The sequence below is a fragment of the Hemiscyllium ocellatum genome, chromosome 14 (genome assembly GCF_020745735.1).
Source record: "Hemiscyllium ocellatum isolate sHemOce1 chromosome 14, sHemOce1.pat.X.cur, whole genome shotgun sequence".
In the NCBI taxonomy this organism is placed as follows: Eukaryota; Metazoa; Chordata; class Chondrichthyes; order Orectolobiformes; family Hemiscylliidae; genus Hemiscyllium; species Hemiscyllium ocellatum.
Genome location: NC_083414.1, coordinates 58,712,141 through 58,733,261, shown reverse-complemented (window position 1 = coordinate 58,733,261; position 21,121 = coordinate 58,712,141). Strand labels below are relative to the sequence as shown.

Sequence of the window (21,121 nt, the reverse complement as noted above, 5' to 3'; positions counted from 1 at the left end):
GATAATCATTTTAATTGCTAGGTTTCCCTTCTGGAGATTATTGGCTGCTTGCTACATTCCACTGTACTCCAGTACCTCTCCCGAGTAACTGTCAACTTACACATTAACCTTGGCTGGGATTAAAGTCATCTATTTACCTGCAGAAATATCACAGCAACATAAATCCTGTTTGCACTGAGTGCCCCAGACATGAGCTGCTAGTTAGAGGTGAACATTTTGCTGTCATGTTCAACATGTATGGGTTTAACTGTACAATCTGTGCCAAACAGCATGAGGACTCTTTTAGAAGTGGCTGGCTTGCACTCGAGAAACTCTGAACAAATAATATTTGACGAGTCCTCCACAAGGTCAGGAGCCAATCATAAGACATCTGACAGCAAATATGCACCAGCCGACCCTGTAAATGGACTGTTTTTTTCAGCTCGTTGCTCTTGTGCATGTCTGTCAAGTTGTGACTTCACACTCATTTCATTGATTTAATAATCTCTGTTTTATTAGCTTTAGACGCTGATAGTCAGACCTAGCAGATTTAATATTGCAGATCTGTACCTGTGTCAGCCTCAGACAGTGCTTGACCTTGCAAGTGACTGTAATGGATGTCAGAACAGAATACACAGCGCTCCCAGACACAGATGCCAACATCTTCAAATTGAAAAGAAAGAATTCTCCCTTGAGATCCACATTGTGATATTCTTAGTATTACAAATCATGTCTTTGATTTGTGTTGAAAATGTGTTGCTGGAAAAGCGCAGCAAGTCAGGCAGCATCCAAGGAACAGGAAATTCGATGTTTCGGGTATAAGCCCTTTATCAGGAATGAGGAAAGTGTGTCCAGCAGGCTAAGATAAAAGGTAGGGAGGAGGGACTTGGGGGAGGGGTGATGGAGATGTGATAGGTGGAAGGAGATCAAGGTGGGGGTGATAGGCCGGTGTGGGGTGGGGGCGGAGAGGTCAGGAAGAAGATTGCAGGTTAGGAAGGTGGTGCTGAGTTCGAGGGATTCAACTGAGACAAGGTGGGGGGAGGGGAAATGAGGAAACTGGAGAAATCTGAGTTCATCCCTTATTGTTGGAGGGTTCCCAGGCGGAAGATGAGGCGCTCTTCCTCCAACCGTCGTGTTGTTATGGTCTGGCGATGGAGGAGTCCAAGGACCTGCATGTCCTTGGTGGAGTGGGAGGGGGAGTTAAAGTGTTGAGCCACGGGGTGGTTGGGTTGGTTGGTCTAGGTGTCCCAGAGGTGTTCTCTGAAACGTTCCGCAAGTAGGCGGCCTGTCTCCCCAATATAGAGGAGGCCACATCGGGTGCAGCGGATGCAATAGATGATGGAGGTGCAGGTGAATTTGTGGCGGATATGGAAGGATCCCTTGGGGCCTTGGAGAGACGTCGATCGGTGATGCCCTCCATCGCATCTCCTCCACTTCCCGCTCCTCTGCCTTTGAGCCCTGCCCCTCCAACCGCCACCAGGACAGAACCCCACTGTTTCTCACCCACCAACCTCCATATACAGCGCATCATCCGCCATCATTTCCGCCACCTCCAAACGGACCCCACCACCAGGGATATATTTCCCTCCCCTCCCCTATCAGCGTTCCGAAAAGACCACTCCTTCCGTGACTCCCTCGTCAGGTCCACACCCCCCACCAACCCAACCTGCACTCCCAGCACCTTCCCCTGCAACTGCAAGGAATGCAAAACTTGCACCCACACCTCCTCCCTTACTTCTCTCCTTGAACTCAGCACCGCCTTCCTAACCTGCAATCTTCTTCCTGACCTCTCCGCCCCCACCCCACTCCGGCCTATCACCCTCACCTTGACCTCCTTCCACCTATCACATCTCCATCGCCCCTCCCCCAAGTCCCTCTTATCTTAGACTGCTGGACACACTTTCCTCATTCCTGATGAAGGGCTTATGCCCGAATTTCCTGTTCCTTGAATGCTGCCTGACCTGCTGCGTTTTTCCAGCAACACATTTTCAGCTCTGATCTCCAGCATCTGCAGTCCTCACTTTCTCCTCCTTTGATTTGTGTTGCCTGCTTCCTGACATGTTTCACCATTTAGTAGCCATTCTTATAGCCATTGTTTTCACTTACTGTGCTCCGTCTGGAGTCACAAGAGACGCATGTCAGTAACTCAGAGCGGCAGTAAATGTGCTCCATTTACATTGGAAAGGCCTCTGATTATATTACAATCAGAATGCCTCAATGTTTTGAGCAGGATTATTCTCCCACCAGTGTCTGTGACCCTAGGGATCAGAAAATGTTTGTTCACTTAGTTCCTAATCTAGAGTCTGGGGTACAATAATGTCTGAACATCCTCTCAATAGAGCTGCATCACAGACTGCTCCCTGTGGTTCCAAAACTTTCATTCTTTCCCTGATTGATCACTCCATTTAGTTCTCAAGGTCCCATCCATTTTATGGAAATAGTTGAAGTGAATTCAAATTGCAATATGTACACTATTTGACCCATGCATATTTCCTTATGTGCCGGTCAGATCTGAGTGGCCCATGTGGTTTGGGATGAGGGTGGCCATGGAAAGGAATGCTACATATGGTGTGGCATATTCTTAACAGGCTAGGTTTGCCCCAATCCCCTTAAGACTGAATAAAAACCGAAAGTACTGCAGATGCTGTAAATCAGAAACAACAGAAATTGCTAGATAAATTCCGCAGTTATCGAGGCAGAGAGATGTACAGCACGGAAACAGACCCTTCGGTCCAACTTGTCCATGCTGCGCAGATCTAATATAGTCCCATTTGCCAGCACTTGGCCCATACCCCTCTAAACCCTTCCTATTCATATACCCATCCAGATACATTTAAATGCAGTAACTGTACCAGCCTCCACCACATCATCTGGCAGCTCATTCCATACACGCATTACCCTTTGCGTGAAAAAGTTGCCCCATCGGTCCCTTTTAAATGTCTCCCCTCGAACCTTACACATATGCCGTCTAGTTTGGACTCCCCTACCCGAGGGAAAACACCAGGTCTTTTTATCCTTTCCATGCCCCTCAGGATTTTATAAACCTTGCCAAGGTCACCCATCAGCCTCCAACACTCCAGGGAAAACAACCCCAGACTATTCAGCCTCTCCCTATAGATCACACAAAGAAATCAAGTCTTCACAAGCCTTGTGAAGTGAAAGCTAGTAGCTCATACCCAATTGATCCAGTCTGTGTTTGTCTTATAGTGGTGGGCTGTAGAGAGGGAAATGTAAGGCCATGCTGTGGAACTGTCCATCTGATCGGTGCTCTCCCTGATAGCATCAGTGATGGCGACAGACAGTTAACCTGCTGACACGAAGGAGTTGTTTGACAAGTTGTGGAGAGGAATCAAAGTTAACATTTCGGGTGGAGTGACCCTAACATATGGCAGCCTCTGCAAGCCAGGTTCAGTCTCACACTCTATCCCTGCAGCCTCACTGGATTGGGAAGCAACAAAGGTGGGATAGCTTTGTAGTACTTGAGGTATAACCCACAGATCAAATCCCACCATTGCAACATGCCATAAATGCTGTGGGCTGTGAATTTTATCAGATCGAATGGATCGGTTGGAGAGACAGTTCGAAGCAATGAGGAATTTACAACTGCAACTGTATGTGATGGATGGCAGTTATAGGAAGGAGTGTGAAGTCTCAGATACAGTCATGAAGATGGGTTAACTCCAGGAAAGGTAAGAGAGGTAAGCAGCTAATGCAGGAGTCTTTTGTGAATATACCTATTTCAAACAGGTATGTTGTTATGGAAAATGTGGTGGGGGGAGGGGGGGGGATTGGATTCTCAGGGGAACGTAGCACGAACAGCCAAGTTTCTGGTATTAAGACTGGCTCTAATGCAACGAGGGGTATGTCGGGTTCCAAGAGATCAATTGTGTTCGGGGATTCTCTAGTCAGAGGTACAGACAGACGTTTCTGTGGCCAGCAAAGAAAAAGCAGAATGGTGTGTTGCTTCCCTGGTGCCAGGATCAAGGATGTCTCAGCGAGGGTGCAGAATGTTCTCATGGGGGAGAGAGGCCAGCAGGTCATTGTCCACATTGGAACCAACGACATAGGAAGGGAAAAGGTTAAGATTCTGAAAGGAGATTAGAGAGAGTTAGGCAAGAATTTAAAAGGAGGTCCTCAAGGGTAGTTATATCTGGATTACTCCCAGTGCTACGAGCTAGTGAGGGCAGGAATAGGAGGATAGAGCAGATGAATGCATGGCTGAGGAGCTGGTGTATGGGCAAAAGATTCATATTTTTGGATCATTGTAATCTCTTTTGGGAAGAAGTGACTTGTACAAGAAGGACAGATTGCACGTAAATTGGAAGGGGACTAATATACTGACCGGGAGAATTGCTAGAGCTGCTCGGGAAGATTTAAACTAGTAAGGTGAGGGGGTGGGACCCAGGGAGATAGTGAGGAAAGAGATCAATCTGAGACTGGTACAGTTGAGAACAGAAGTGAGTCATACAGTCAGGACTAATAAATTAAACTGCATTTATTTCAGTGCAAGGGGCCTAACAGGGAAGGCAGATGAACTCAGGGCATGGTTTGGAACATGGGACTGGGATATCATAGCAATTACAGAAACATGGCTCAGGGATGGGCAGGACTGGCAGCTTAATGTTTCAGGATACAAATGCTACAGGGAGGATAGAAAGGGAAGTAAGAGAGGAGGGGGAGTGGTATTTTTGATAAGGGATAGCATTATAGCTGTGCTGAGGGAGGATATTCCTGGAAATACATCCAGGGAAGTTATTTAGATGGAATGGAGAAATAAGAAAGATGATAACCTTATTGGGATTGTACCATGGATCCCCTAATAGTCAGAGGGAAATTGAGAAACAAACTTGTAAGGAGATCTCAGCTATCTGTAAGAATAATAGGGTGGTTATGGTGGGGATTTTAACTTTCCAAACATCAACTGGGACTACCATAGTGTTAAAGGTTTAGATGGAGAGAAATTTGTTAAGTGCGTACAAGACAATTTGCTGATTCAGTATGTGGATGTAGCTACTAGAGAAGGTGTAAAACTTGACCCACCTTTGGGAAATAAGGCAGGGCAGGTGACTGAGGTGTCAGTGGGGGAGCACTTTGGGGCCAGCGACCATAATTCTACTCGTTTTAAAATCGTGATTGAAAAGGATAAACCAGATCTAAAAGTTGAAGTTCTAAATTGGAGCAAGGCCAGTTTTGACAGGGTTAGGCAAGAACTTTCAACAACTGATTGGCGGCAGATGTTTGCAGGTAAAGGGACGGCTGGAAAATGGGAAGCCTTCAGAAATGAGATAACGAGAATCCAAGCAAAGGCTAGTTGGTATAGGGAATGCTGGATGACTAAAGAAATTGACGTTTTGGTTAAGAAAAAGAAGGAAGCATGTGTCAGGTATGGACAGGATAGATCGAGTGAATCCTTAAAAGAGTATAAAGGCAGTAGGAGTATACTTAAGAGGGGAATCAGGAGGGCAAAAGGGGACATGACATAGCTTTGGCAAATAGAATTAAGGACAATCCAAAAGGGTAACCAGGGAGAGAATAGGGCCCCTCAAAGATCAGCAAGGCGGCCTTTGTGTGGAGCCTCAGGAAATGGGGGAGATACTAATCGAGTACTTTGCATCAGTAGTTACTATGGAACAGGATATGGAAGATAAAGACTGTGGGGAAACAAATGGTGACATCTTGCAAAATGTCCATGTTACAGAGGAGGAAGTGCCGAATGTCTTGAAATGCATAAAGGTGGATAAATCCCCAGGACCCGATCAGTTGTACCCTAGAACTCTGTGGGAAGCTAGGGAAGTGATTGCTGGGCTGTTTGCTGAGATATTTGTATCATCAATAGTCACAGGTGAGGTGCCAGAAGACTGGAGGTTGGCTAACATGGTGCCACTGTTTCAGAAGCGCAGCAGGTCAGGCAGCATCCAAGGAACAGGAGATTCGACGTTTCGGGCATAAGCCCTTCTTTAGGAATGAGGAAAGTGTGTACAGCAGGCTAAGATAAAAGGTAGGGAGGAGGGATTTGGGGGAGGGGCATTGGAGATGTGATAGGTGGAAGGAGGTTAAGGTGAGGGTGGTAGGCCAGAGTGGGGTGGGAGTGGAGGGGTCAGGAAGAAGATTGCAGGTTAGGAAGGTGGTGCTGAGTTCGAGGGATTTGACTGAGACAAGGTGGGGGGAGGGGAAATGAGGAAACTGGAAAAGTCCGAGTTCATCCCTTGTGGTTGGAGGGTTCCTAGGCAGAAGATGAGGCGCTCTTCCTCCAACCGTCGTGTTGCTATGGTCTGGCAATGGAGGAGTCCAAGGACCTGCATGTCCTTGGTGGAGTGGGAGGGGGAGTTAAAGTGTTGAGCCACAGGGCGGTTGGGTTGGTTGGTCCGGGTGTCGCAAAGGTGTTCTCTGAAACGTTCCGCAAGTAGGCGGCCTGTCTCCCCAATATAGAGGAGGCCACATAGGGTGCGTGATGATGTGTGTGGAGGTGCAGGTGAATTTGTGGCGGATATGGAAGGATCCCTTGGGGCCTTGGAGAGAAGTAAGGGAGGAGGTGTGGGTGCAAGTTTTGCATTTCTTGCGGTTGCAGGGGAAGGTGCAGGGAGTGGAGGTTGGGTTGGTGGGGGGTGTGGACCTGACGAGGGAGTCACAGAGGGAGTGGTCTTTTTGGAACGCTGATAGGGGAGGGGAGGGAAATATATGTCCGGTGGTGGGGTCTGTTTGGAGGTTGCAGAGATGACGGCGGATGATACGCTGTATATCCAGCAACTCCAGCATCTGCAGACCTCACTTTCTCCACTGTTTCAGAAGGGTGATAAGGACAAGCCAGGGAACTATAGACCAGTGAGCCTAACCTCGGTGGTGGGCAAGTTGTTGGAGGGAATCCTGACGGACAGGATGTACATGTATTTGGAAAGGCAAGGACTGGTTCGGGATAGTCAACATGGCTTTGTGTGTGGGAAATCATGTCTCACAAACTTGATTGAGTTTTTTGAAGAAGTAACAAAAATGATTGATGAGGGCAGGGCAGTAGATGTGATCTATGTGGACTTCAGTAAGGCGTTCGACAAGGTTCCACATGGGAGACTGATTAGCAAGGTTAGATCTCATGGAATAAAGGGAGAACTAGCCATATGGATACAGAACTGGCTCAAAGGTAGAAGACAGAGGATGGTGGTGGAGGTTGTTTTTCAGACTGGAGGCCTGTGACCAGTGGAGTGCCACAAGGATCGGTGCTGGGTCCTCTGCTTTTTGTCATTTACATAAATGATTTGGATGTGAGCATAAGAGGTACAGTTAGTAAGTTTGCAGATGACACCAAAATTGGAGGTATAGTGGACAGCGAAGAGGGCTACCTCAGATTACAACAGGATCTGGACCAGATGAGCCAATGGGCTGAGAAGTGGCAGATGGAGTTTAATTCAGATAAATGTGAAGTGCTGCATTTTGGGAAAGCAAATATTAGCAGGACTTAGACACTTAATGGTAAAGTCCTAGGGAGTGTTGCTGACCAAAGAGACTTTGGAGTGCAGGTTCATAGCTCCTTCAAAGTGGAGTTGCAGGTGGATAGGATAGCGAAGAAGGCATTTGGTACGCTTTCCTTTATTGGTCAGAGTTGAGTACAGGAGTTGGGAGCTCATGTTGCGCCTGTACAGTACATTGGTTAGGCCACTGTTGGAATATTGCATGCAATTCTGATCTCCTTCCTATCGAAAGATGTTGTGAAACTTGAAAGGTTCAGAAAAGATTTACAAGGATGTTGCCAAGGTTGGAGGATTTGAGCTATAGGGAAGAGGCTGAGCAGGCTGGGGCTGTATTCCCAGGAGCGTCAGAGGCTGAGGGGTGACCTTATAGAGGTTTACAAAATTATGAGGGGCATGGATAGGATAAATAGACAAAGTCTTTTCTCTGGGGTCAGGGAGTCCAGAACTAGAGGGCATAGGTTTAGGTGGTCGGAATATGAAATGAAGTCTCAGAGGGTGTGGTGGAGGCTGGTACAATTGCAACATTTAAGAAGCATTTGGATGGGTATATGAATAGGAAGGGTTTGGAGGGATATGGGCTGGGTGGGAGCAGGGGGGGACTAGATTGGGTTGGAATATCTAGTTGGCATGGACGGGTTGGACCAAAAGATCTGTTTCTAAGCTGCACATCTCTATGACTCTAATTCGTCTGTTTATTCATATTGATCTGCCAGAACATTACAAGAATCCAACTGATTAACTAGTAGCTTTCAGGACAGGAAATTCACTGCCTTGACTCTAGCTGACCTATGTCTCCAATCTGAAAAAGCTAAAGGTTGGCACATTATGGGCCACAAACGAGTGCCACCCACATCAACAAACCCAGTAAAAAACATCAATAATCTACTGCCTGTACTATTTATCTGCTTTGGCATCAATATTCCACTCAGTGTCATGCATGAAGATGCCAGCAGAGAAAACTGTCTGTCTATATACAACAGGTTTGAAATAGAATAATATTTTCTGACAGCATGTAAGACAAAGAGGAATATCAAGAATGGGAACAGAGCATTTGGAGTTAACATTTCACAGGATAGTTCCAGAGATGCCATCTAATCAACAGATTATAAATCTTTATAAGGCTCATGTTAGAACTATGTGCATTAGTCCAGTGCCTTCAATAACAACTTACACTATGCAAGTTGTGCAACATCATCAAACCTCCTGAAGCACTTCACAGGAACATTAGATACCACCGCTGGAGATATGAGATCAGATGACCCACAGCTTGGTCAAAAGATAAGCTTCATGAAGTGTCTCAAAGGAGGAAAGCAAAACAGAGAGGTGGACAGGTGTCAGGAGGGAAACTACAGAGCTTAGAGTCTAGTCAATTATAGCATGGGCAGCAACGATGGAGTTATAATTGGGAATGCACAAAGCATAACGAAAGTAGCAAAATATCACAAGGTAGATACTGCATTATCAAACAACAAACTTAAGAGGTACCAAACAGATGATCAACTGCTGGTCAAAGAGGAAGGACTTTAATGTTCATTATCAATGAGGAGGAAGGGCTCGAAGGATTTATGGAGGGAATCACAAAAACAGAGGCTAGGCAGGTGCAAAACCTGCCAATGGTGGAGCAGTAAAAACTAGGGACATGAAAGATGCCAGAATTGGAGGAATCCACAAAAACGTGTTCTACAGCATTAGATGCAATGGAGACAGGAAAGCTTACACTCAGGAGGGATAAAACAAGTTTTGGATTTTTTGAGTTTTGAAAACTGAAGCATCAGATGGCAGATGAATAAGACTTGCTCAGGGTTTGGATAAGGACAACAGAGATTCGACTGTGTGGTGAAAGTTGGGAATCTGGCCCAGAAACTATTAGATTGATCAAGTCCAGTGCTTTACAGAGACACTTCAACTCCTTACCTAATTATTTTCACTCACATCTGGAGATGAACTATTTTATACAGATACAGCTTATTCCCACTCCCCCACAACTTGTAAAACAACCACTTAGTGTCAGCAGGCTAACTGCCTGTCGCCATCACTGATGCTATCAGGGAGAGCACCGATCAGATGGACAGATCTGCAGCATGGCCTTACATTCCCCTCTCGACAGCCCACATCTATAAGATAAACACAGACTGGACCAATTGGATGTCAAATAATAGCTGTCACTTCACAAGACTTCTGAAGACATGATTCCTTTATGTGACTCTGATCTCCTGGGATATCTGTATAGTTCTTGCCTAAATGCTCAAGTATTTGATAAAGGAAGACAACTGATACCGCTCACTTCAATCAGACACACGTCCAGTCCATCAAAGGCAAGATGTAGTTTGAGTACAGGCCAAACCAGACAGGAACAAGCATTAGACAGTCGATTGACACATACAAGATTGCACAGAGATAAACAGCGATGCAAATACTAGATTTAATTCAGAGCAGAATTTGGGAACATTATGTATGACATATTCTTCGGAGGATTCTGCAGGGATAACTTAATCAGAATATAAAGTACTGAACAGATAAATTTCTCCGATAGTCGGGATAACCAAGACTCCAGCAATTGTCTACTCTTGAAATCTAGTCTTGGAAATCATTTCAACGAAGCCAAAAATACATTCAGCCTTACTCATCACCACTGCTAAAACATCAAGTCACTTTGCAAAGGCTTTCTCCTGTTAATTATATATTCATCACTTTCTGGAACGGTTCTTTTTTTTAAATGTTTGTTGCAATGTATTTTAGTATTTCTATTTTTAATACCATTGTAAAATCCCAGTTAACTTTCATCTTCTGGTTGGAGATTCCCAGTAGTCTAATATTATAAGCCCACGTCTCAGGTTTAATGCTAAGTAAACGGTAAAGGATTCTTTGTGTTGTGTATCATGTGAAACGACTGATAGCTAAGATTCCCCCACAATGGACTGTTCACGTTTTTACCTCAGATAATTAAATATCTTTGCCCCTAGAAGCTCCTTAAATCCAATCAGAGGGATGCATACAGCAGCAAGTTGGAAAATCTGAAACTGAAACAGGAAATTCTGGGAAAAATTTAGAAGATGTGGCAGCTTGTGTGTGTTGGGGGGTGAAGAGAGCAGGTGGAAAGAGTACGACAGCGAGCACGCAAAAGAGCGAGAGAGAGTGTGCGCAAGAAAGAGCGAGAGAGAACACGAGGGAGAGTGAGAAAATATCGAACATTTCAGGTTTGTGACCTTGCATCAGAGTACTGAGAAGAAGTAAGTGATGCAATAGGGTTTCAGCAAGGGCTGGCTGGACAAAGGGAAATTGTGAGATAGCGGAAGGCAGGAGAGACCGTGGGGCAGCTGACAACTCAGTCTTCCAGAACCAAAGGAACTCTCAGTGGGACGAGAAAATAATTAAAAAGATTGCTGCTGTGGACATGTGAAAGCAAATGACACAAAGCAAGCAAAGAAACAGAAACAAAGTGTAATCAAGTGTTTACGGTCTGAAAATGCTAAAAAATGTCATGTCAAGTCGAGAGGCCACAAAGTTCCCAACTTGAAGATGAGATGCTGTTCCTGAAGTTGATGTTGCGCTCGCCTGGCAACAGTCAAAAGCATGGAGGTCAGTATGGGCACAGACAGGAGAATTAAAATGTCAGGCTATCAGAAGCTACAGTCATGTTAGTAGGCAGGGCAGAGGTGCTTCACGAAGTGGCCATTCAATCTGCATTTGATCTCATCCATGTAGAGAAGGCTACACGAGCAGCAGTGGAAATGTGAACCACCATTGAACAGAGCACAAGTAATACTTGGAAGGGCCTCAGTCCAAGAGGAGAGAAGAGGTAAATGAGGAGGTGTTGTACGTCCTTTTAATCTGACATTTTTCCCTCCATCCCAGAGACACAAGAACACTCCCCTTCACCTCATCTTCTCCAGATACAGTGGAACATTTCACACTATTTTTGCCACTTACAGCCACCACTACACAGATGCCTCCTTCCCCTTTCTTGCTTTCCCTAAGGTCAGCTCCTTCCATTATACCTTGGTCCACTCCTCAGTCACCCCCAAAGTCCTACTCTCCTCCCACAGATTCTTTTCATGTCTGTCCAAGGCCCCAATCACTCCTTCGAGGTGACACACCAGTTTGCTTGTATTCTCATTAGTCTGCACTCACTACTGACAATGCTGTCTCCCCTATACTGGTGAGGCCAAATACAGATTGGAAGGCTGCTCTGCAGGGCAACTCCATTCTCACCATTACTATCACCCTGAGCGTCCAGGGGCCCTGTCATTTGAATTCCTGATTTGATCTCTCACTGAAATCTCTGTCCTCCGCCTACTGCAGTGCTCCGTGGATGCTCAACAAGTTGCAAAAACAGCCCCCCGTCTGCTTTTCTAGACTCAACATGAAATAAATGGCCTGAAACAGCTGAACTCCACCTTCCTGTTGTGTTCCCTATTCTTCCCTGGTGTTTTGTCCCCAGTCAGCAGCATACTTCCTCCAAGCAATGTTATCCAAGGTGTTGGCTCTGAAAATGATTACATTTTGAATTAGGTTTACTGTGACGTGTACTCTAGTTTCAAACAAACAGGAGCAGAGTGAAAAGTGTACAATGTTGCCAAAACGTGGCACCATCTTAGGTACAAACTACCTCGGTGCAAATCTTTAGGTCCAAAGAAATTGAGAAAATAGAGAAAACATTATACTATATTATAAACAAACATACTATAAGTTCGGAAAATAAGAAGTAAGAAAATAAGAAAGATAAAAAGATAATCAAGGGATGCTTTAAGCTCCATGGGCAGCACGGTGATTCAGTGGTTAGCACTACTGCCTCACAGCACCAGGGACCCGGGTTCGATTCCAGCCTCCAGTGACTGCCTATGTGGAGTTTGCACATTTCCCCCGTGTATGCGTGGGTTTCCTCCAGATGCTTCGGTATCCCCCCCACAGTCCAAAGATGTGCAGCTCAGGTGAATTGGCCATGTTAAATTACCCGTTAGTGTTAGGTGCATTAGTCAGAGTGAAATGGGTCTGGGTGGGTTACTCTTCGGAGGGTCAGTGTGGAGTTGTTGGGCCGAAGGGCCTGTTTCCACACTGTAGGGAATCTAATCTAATCTAATCCCATTTTATACAGAGAAATTGACAAATTCACCCCGGATTTTGAACGGACTGGATCTATGTTTCGCAACGATTCTTAACTAGCGAATTATAACCTGTAACAAATTGCTATCAGCAAACAAACAGGGCCTCTACCTGCTAAGACTCACCAATGGTTATTCCTCTATCATTGTGAATCAATATATACTTAAGATCCAGTTAAGCAAAGAGCATTAGTGGCAACATTCTTCTATTTACCAAAAAAAAGCAGATCTTTTGTTTCCACATCTTTTCTCAGCCCATCTCCATTCCCTTTGGGTTCAGGAGAACTAACTTTTATATCATTCTACCTCATCTGTCTTCCAGCCCATCCCTTTTGACCTTGTCCAAACCAGCCCATGCTCAAATCTCGAACTTTTTTCAGTTCTTAGAAAAGGTCACTTCATCTCTCTCTCTCTCTCTCTCCATTGATCTGATTGGAGAAGGTCCCAAATCCACCCTTTCACTCCTGTCCACTCGTACTGATGTGGATCAGTTCTCATGGAGAATTTCTCACAGTTAATGTTCATTGGGTACAAGATGCATCAGAAATCCCAATCCCAGCCAGAGGTTAAACCCCTGGGGAACCATGTTGACTTCACCATACAACTTCACACATCTCCAAAGCACCCATGTTTCAAAGCAGAGGCTTTGTTGATGCCTCCAATTGGACTGACTTCAATAAATGCACAAACATGGCTCTATTTACGAACCCAGGTCATCCTAGTCCTGGACTTTAAGAATTCACTTGTCCTCACAAACATCCATTCAGTCCCACTCAGAAATTCAACTAATTCACACAGCAGTAACTACATACGCAATTCCTCCAATGTAATAAAACAGTGAAGTTGTCACACACGCATTTTATATTAAAAGTAACACTGGGCCATGCAAAAGGGTGTTTGGTCAGATTACCAAAAGCTCAGCCACAGAAGCAGGCAGAAGTGCTATGAAGGAGAAAAATGAGGTAGAATAGTGGAGGGGGTGCAAGCTGGGTGTTCCAGATCTTAGTGAACTGAAGGTGTTAAAATCTATAACATCCAAGAAGCCGGAATTAGAGCAGATCTGAGAGCCTTGAAGGATTGTGGGAGAAAACAAACACGTTTAAATAAAATTGAATGCAACAGACCAATGAAGGTTACTTTAAAATGATGTGCAATTTGTCACAGTGTCAATGAATCTGTTGCGAATTCCACTTCAAGGTACAGAAGACTTATCTATAGAGAGAGCAAGCAGGATAATGGACAAGGTAGAAACCACTATACGCTCCTCTCCATATCTCCGTAACCACTGTTCAGGCTTCGCGTCAGAGTTTCAGAATAGTAGATGCTTTTTTTTAAAACACAAAAGCATAATTTCACATCTCTTCAAATTCATTAACACATTGACTTCAAATTGAAACATCCAGTACTCTCAGCTAGGAGTTATCAGAAATTCTCACCATTAATGGTAAACCATTACACCTGCTGGACTATAACCTGGTGTGTGATTTTTAACTTTGTACACCCCACTCCAACACCGGCATCTCCAAATCAATGGTACACCAGGTTTCATCAGATCTCTCAGTGAGCAAGGGAGAAAGAAAGATAAATGAGAAAGCAAGACTGCATGAACTGAAATGTCCAAATATTGTGCATGTGGAGCTGAGACTGAATAAATAGAGAAGGTAGAACCTTATAAAATGACTGTGTCACTGCAGTCACACTCTCTGCAATCATTATCCCAGTGCTGATGGTGAATGTTTCAAGTGAGAGTTCAGCTCATGACTGGTACCAACTAGAGTTCTGGACACCCTCTGCTGGTTACTTAGGCAATTGCAGCATATTTTCCAAACACGAGAGAATTACATCGGCAATGAGGGTCAGAGCATAAAAATTGTTCAGAAAGTTAAAGTATCACACCTTCAAGCTGTGGGTGTTTTACACTCCCTGTGCCCAATGCACACATTTGTGAAAGATTACCCTTCAACCCTCTATTTCTCGATGACATCCTGTCGCTTGACAGCATCTTTTGTATGTTAATAACTAAGATTACAGAAGCCAAACTTCACTCAAAGTGACCAATTTCACTACACCCACCTTCCTGCCTGCTTGAGTCACTGCAACTGGTGTGGAAAACTATTTGGGAATGAAATAACATACCTCGCCTTCCCAATTCAACAGAAAAAGACTATTAACCGTAAGCAGTGTTGAAACATTGGGAATGACTGGGAAGCTGACTGAATGCCGACAATGGGTTTGAAGAGCAATTCAGCTGCAGAGCAGTCTTAAGTGGGGCCATCAGAGGTCAGTGCTGGAGCTGCTAGACTCTATTTTACATAAAAGGGTGAGATCGTAAAACAAGGATGAGAAGTGGAGAAAGTTCCAAACTGACCAACTGAACAGCTTATAAAGAAGAGAGCAAGTTGCCTGGACAATGGGCAATCCATTTTGGATAAAACTTGACTACTGTGGGACCATCCTAGAGTTACAAGAGTTGAAAATGCATTGCTATTCTTAATGGGGATTAAGAGGCCAGACCATCCCAGACACCAAAATGTCAAATATCGTGTCACAATCTTGTCAAATGGTGAAACAAGTCAGCTGAATGGACGACTGTTGCCATGACTTAATCAATCATAGAACAGAAACTAGAATTTCACAAAATAAGTGAATTTCTTACCCAAAGTTTTATCTGCAAAAAAACACGCAACACAGGAAATTGCAGAACAATGAGAAACAAAAGGGTTTGAATCCCTTATGTGCTAGATGTTTACAGATGTAAAGGCAGCGTATGAGATAAAACTGATGTTATTCTAACACCATTCAATAAAAGCACATGAATGGTTCCCTTGAAAAGAACTGTGCTCCAGACTCAAACACCCAAATCAATCACTGATACGAAGGCTGACAATTCTGCAGAGATAGAATAAGTCAACTGCTAAATCAAGTGGGACCAATGTTTGAGCAATAGCACTTCTAAATGAGGATGCTGGAAAAAATATTATTCTATTATAAAACATGTCAGCTTTACCATCTATAGCGTGATATTCATGAGTAAGATGGTGCGTCTTGAACGCTCATCACTGCTGATGCATCATGTCAGTTAAGCAATGGAGTGATTCAACTGCCCAAGTTCTTACCATCCACGGAGGCTCTTTTGGGTAGAATGGTGACTGCCCCCTCAGCCATTTCCCCTTGTTGTTTTACTGGAGAGTGTTTTGAGCCCCAGCTGTCGGAGCCGATCCAGATAAAATGGCCTGCTTTATTTGCTCTTTTGGCAGCTGCGAGGACCTGCCTGTGTGAAATAACCAAGAGGTCCTCAGTCAAGAGAGCCTGGATTGAACACATTAAAAAGGAATATTTAAACAGGTACAAAAGTAACAATTTACAAATACAGCACGTTAATTTAAAAACGACCAATCTGACAGCCCTGCCTTTCTTACTCACCGGCGACACTATAAATGTTTACTGGCTACTGAACCGCAGCACCCTGTTGAGTGATGGTGAACAGTGACTTGCTTATAGGGGGAAGGCTACTGGCACCTCTGTGGGGGAGCTGAAAAACATATCCCATCAACCAGTGTGCTACGTTGCTGGCACAATCATGACCAAGGATCAATTTGCCCCAGGGATACAATGGGGATTCACTATTAAACGGGTTAAATGATCACTTCAGACCTCTTGGCGGAGGCCCACTGGAATTTCCAGTCAGCCCCCTCATGCCCTCTGAGGTGTTTGGGAGGGGCAACCAAATGAGCTGCCTCAGGGAATCCCCCAGTGGAGGATGGCATCACTCCTAGCAGATTTCTACGCTCTCTCTCCCTGCCTGCCCACCCCACTGCTGCTCAACATCTGCTGATCTCAAAATTTAGAGGTTTGGAAAAGTAGAGAGAGGACACATCCATGAGAAAACATTCCTCTTTCTCACTTGAACTGCAGGCTTCACCTCCTATCAGTTTTGAAAGCCTGATATACCTCACAATATAAGGTGCCCACCGAACTTGGAGACGAGAGGTTTGGAGGGACAACTGGTTGTAAGTCCTAACTTTTGCTGCAGCACCACAAATTATTTGTTTCAAAGAAAATCACAAATAGTGACTGGTCCCCACACAGTAGAGTGGGTGGGGGGGAACGTTTGAGAGAGCGCCATTTTATCCCATTGTAGAGAACCCAAATTATAACCCTGCTTAGGCATGAATGATTAATTCATGTTTTTCCTTAGTTTGACTTGATTCAAACCAGCCACCATCAAACACAATAATTATTGAAGGTTTTTGTCATCAGGCAATTCACAAGAAACATCAAACCAGAGGGAAAACGACATTTGTATAGTATCAAAGGACAGCACTGATTTGTTGGCAAGGAACCCCTCAATGGTAGAGGCATTTCAATGGAAAATGCACCTGTTAGTGATGTCAGACAGTTAACTGACAAGTGGCTAGCCATTAAGGACATGCAGAAGTACCGTCCTCTATAAATGACTAACAATGTGTCCTTATTTATTTCCTCCCTCCTACTTTAATTCTGTGGCAGACAACCATCTCTGGTCTTAAGTTATGTTAACTTGGGTCTTTTTAAATTCATAGTTTTAATAGACAGGGGGCTTTCAATGTCATTGTGTCAGTGATGGAGGGTAACACGTAGTTAATTCCTGGATAGTCTTATGCCAAAATGTTTAATTCTTTTGGGGTCCTGTGGGAATTATCCTTCTCTTTAGTTATCTCATGTTCTCAAACTTCAAGGACAGATAAATCAAGACCTAGTTCTTGTTCAAGTGGAGACTACTCTGAATATGTATATGGTGAGACGTCAACCAGTGCTGAGGTAGGAAGTTATTTATGCCCTTCACTATGATAATGTTTTGATGTTTCCATTGATGAAAAAATAACTCTCCAGGCCTAACTAAAACCGAGAGCAAAATTAGAATATAGTACACAATAAAGTCATGAACATCAGGCTTAGAATGAACCAAAACATTTTCAGCAAGTCAGACTCTCCAATTGATAGTCATTACAACTTCACAGAATTAAAACCTTCCAAACCTTAGCTCCATCCGTTATGTTTTTTTTAGATTAGATTACTTACAGTGTGGAAAAAGGCCCTTCGGCCCAACAAGTCCACACCGACCCACAACCCACCCATACCCCTACATTTACCCCTTACCTAACACTACGGGCAATTTAGCATGGCCAATTCACCTGACCTGCACATCTTTGGGAGGAAACCGGAGCACCCGGAGGAAACCCACGCAGACACAGTCAGTCGCCAGAGGCGGGAATTGAACAGGGATCTCTGGCGCTGTGAGGTATGCTGTGTGAACTCATAATAATGTACAAATAGGTCCTCTTAAATAAATATCTTTCATTCTGAACGCATGTCCAAACAAATAATTGTTCCCACTTGGACTGGAACAGAGTTGGTATTTGTGCTTCTCTCCATGACTGACACTAAGTTGACTTTCTTAATACAAGGATACTAAAATTAACTAGAATTAAACTGCAGGGAGTTGTTAGATGTAGCCGACTGACAGGTATGCTATCTTTGGATGACAAAAAGTATTCCGAATCAGCATCACAAACTAACATCTGTTTTAGCTTATCCAAACATGACCTGCTGAGATGTTAGTCGTTTGTAAAATATTTAAGTGGAGATAACCGAAAGATGGATCTCGAGGAGCTAAGTGATGGGGCTGTAACTATCTCCTTTCACAGCTTGTTCCATTCTGCAATTCTCCTTGAAAAGATAGATTGTTGACACATTACCTTAGAGATGAATGGTTTCTATAGTGTGTCGATGGCTACCACATACTTTGTCATTGCTGGAGGGCATGTACAGACTTGTTTCTGTCAGTTCCCACCAATGTGTTCCATATACGACAGAACACAGCCAGTTATTTTCCTCCCTCCTTTGCTGGAGGAGTACTATTAAAAATCCTTGATCAAAGGTATGATACTGGTACATCCTTATTGATTCCTGCTGAATTATGCAGCTCACTGCCTTGATATACCTCATTATATAAGGATGCTGCAAAACTTGTAGACTGCAGGTTGAGAGGCACAAACAGTTGTAGGTTAGAACTCAGATTTCTCCTCCGAAATCTGAGAGCCTTGGAATCCTTATTGAAGGTCATTTTAAAGAAGAAGCTCCATGCGTGGTTGTGAATTTACCTGGTTCAGAACTTGATTACAGAACTTAAAGTCATCTGTTTCTGGTGTTAACATGTCGATGCTGAACACGTCATGAAAATTGTTTTGATACTGAATGCTTGCTGGCATTGGTCATACCATATTTGCAATTCCAGAAGACCACATTATGGTGAATTGATATGGCATATACAGGACCAAGAGAGGAGAACCTTGCTAGTATAAGCAGGTTGAATGCAAACTGTTCAAGTTGGGACAAAGGAACGGCTGAAGCTATATTCACGCAGCTAACTGGAGCATTCTGGATCACACCGTGCCCTTTGCCTGAGACATAGCGACCCTAAGGTTAAGCTCATCAGCAAGTCACCTTTCTCTCATGAGTTAAAAATCACACAACACCAGGTTGTAGTCCAACAGGTTTAATTGAAAGCACACTAGCTTTTGGAGCAACGCTCCTTCATCAGGTGATCAATCACCTGATGAAGGAGCGTCGCTCCAAAAGCTAGTGCGCTTCCAATTAAACCTGTTGGACTACAACCTGGTGTTGTGTGATTTTTAACTTTGTACATCCCAGCCCAACACCGGCATCTCCAAATCATTCTCTCAAGAGAGCAGCCTCTGGGACTACGGTGACATTGACTTCTCTGACTGGTGTCTTACAGATGCTGGATAGGTTTTGAGAATGGAATGATTCACCACAGGCAATCACAGTTAGGGCTGTGATGTACACTTTGTTGGTATAAACTCGTACTGACAAACTTAGTGGTGAAACAAATACTCCCAGAGAGTTAAGTGGGAACAACTTGCCTTTAAACCATCAAGAGTCACAAGAGTAACATCAACATTTCATCCTCCGACCTGCACTTGTTGCCATTGGTTTCCAGAACTGGCTGGAGCTGTCAGAAATGGATTAAGCTTTTTCTTTAATGACAATTAACTGTCAAGTTACAGCTTGTGTAATACTTGAAATATTTATCACTGGTTGCCTTACTAGAAATAACTCAAGACGCCAACGTTCGGAGCTGACAAATCGCATTTTGACTTGACCTGCTTACCTGATATCATCTTCATTAGCAAAAACGATTACACCACGAACCCCCGGTGTATCTAAAAGACTCTTGATGATTTTGTCAAAGTCTGCTCGCTTGGGCTCCGCTGGGATTTTCAAAGATTGAGCAATGCAAATCCCACCTATGAAATATGAGAAGTACAAAGATGTAAAGAAAAAAAGGTACAAGAAGGAAAAAAAGACCTTAATTAAATTTTCACCAGGAATTCAGTTTTACATTATCATTCCATACATCAGCAGTGGACGTTTTTGTTCTGACTGCTGAATACCTTTCACTTCTACCGCGTTCTTTTGATTTAAGATTAAATGATTAAATGATTAAACGATTAAACGCCTCGATTTCACTAAGAATTTAGCTGTTAGGCCTTCTCACTTGCAGGAACCCTGAATGGCAGCACAGCGTTTTGCTGCATCTGATCCCCTTCAATGATAGGCAATCTCAAAACTGACCCCCTTTAAAGAGAATTTTACAATCTAACTGCTTTACAAGAGGACAACACCGATTCTGGAGGGATGATTTAGTATGAAACTCGTAGTAACCGTCACAATGAAAATTAGCACTCAACTACTTTGATGACTCAAGTGTCTTGTTTTGACAGACAAAAGAGATTCTGTGACACTACTGTGTTCCTCAATTTAAAACTGACTTCACTCTCCCCGATACATTTATTCAAGATGGCGACAAAGTAATAAGGCTCAGCCCCTGGCTCATCTGCACCTGTCTGCTTTCTTTTCATTTGTCTTTCCTCTTTTTTACTTTTTTTCCCTGTTTCCTTTCCTTTAAAGCCTGGAGAGTGGCGGGTGAAGGAGGTGGTCTCCGCTGGCAGTGGCAACAACCCCAAGATGAGTGGAACATGGTTCCACCCCAGCCCGGGGTCTCCCAGCGAGTGAGAAGCAGGTAAATTTCCAGGCCGAGCCCGTCTACTCCAGGCTGGGGCATTCTTTCCTTTCTCTCTCCTTTCTGTCCTTTTTTTTTTCTTTCCTGTTTCTTCACCTGGGTCAGTATGGTGGCTCAGTGGTTAGCACTGCTGCCTCACAGCGCCAGGGACCCAGGTTCGATTCTTGCCTTGGGTAACTGTCTGTGTGGAGTTTGCACATTCTCCCAGTGTCTGTGTGGGTTTCCTCTGGATGCTTTGGTTTCTTCCCACAGTCACAAAGATGTACAGGTCAGGTGATTTGGCAATGCTAAATTGCCCGTAGTGTTAGGTGCATTAGTCAGACAAAATGGGTCTGGGTGGGTTACTCTTCGGAGGGTCAATGTGGACTTGTTGGGCCAAAGGGCCTGTTTCCACACTGTAGGAAATCTAATCCAATCTAACCTTCATCTTCCCGAGGAAGGAGCGGTATTAGCAGGGATTCCTGACTTTGTAAGCCCAATGGGCAGATTCC

General features: G+C 44.1%; 1 protein-coding gene across 1 annotated transcript in view; it reads right to left on the bottom strand.

The window, feature by feature from the left end:
• LOC132822385 (metabotropic glutamate receptor 7-like) overlaps window positions 1-21,121 on the bottom strand; it is a 750,094-nt gene that overhangs the window by 391,456 nt on the left and 337,517 nt on the right. The window contains exons 3-4 of the mRNA XM_060835730.1: window positions 19,719-19,854; window positions 15,661-15,815 (exon numbers count right to left, since the gene is read on the bottom strand). Coding sequence (XP_060691713.1) covers window positions 15,661-15,815; window positions 19,719-19,854 — 291 coding nt within the window. The remainder of the gene's footprint in view (window positions 1-15,660; window positions 15,816-19,718; window positions 19,855-21,121) is intronic.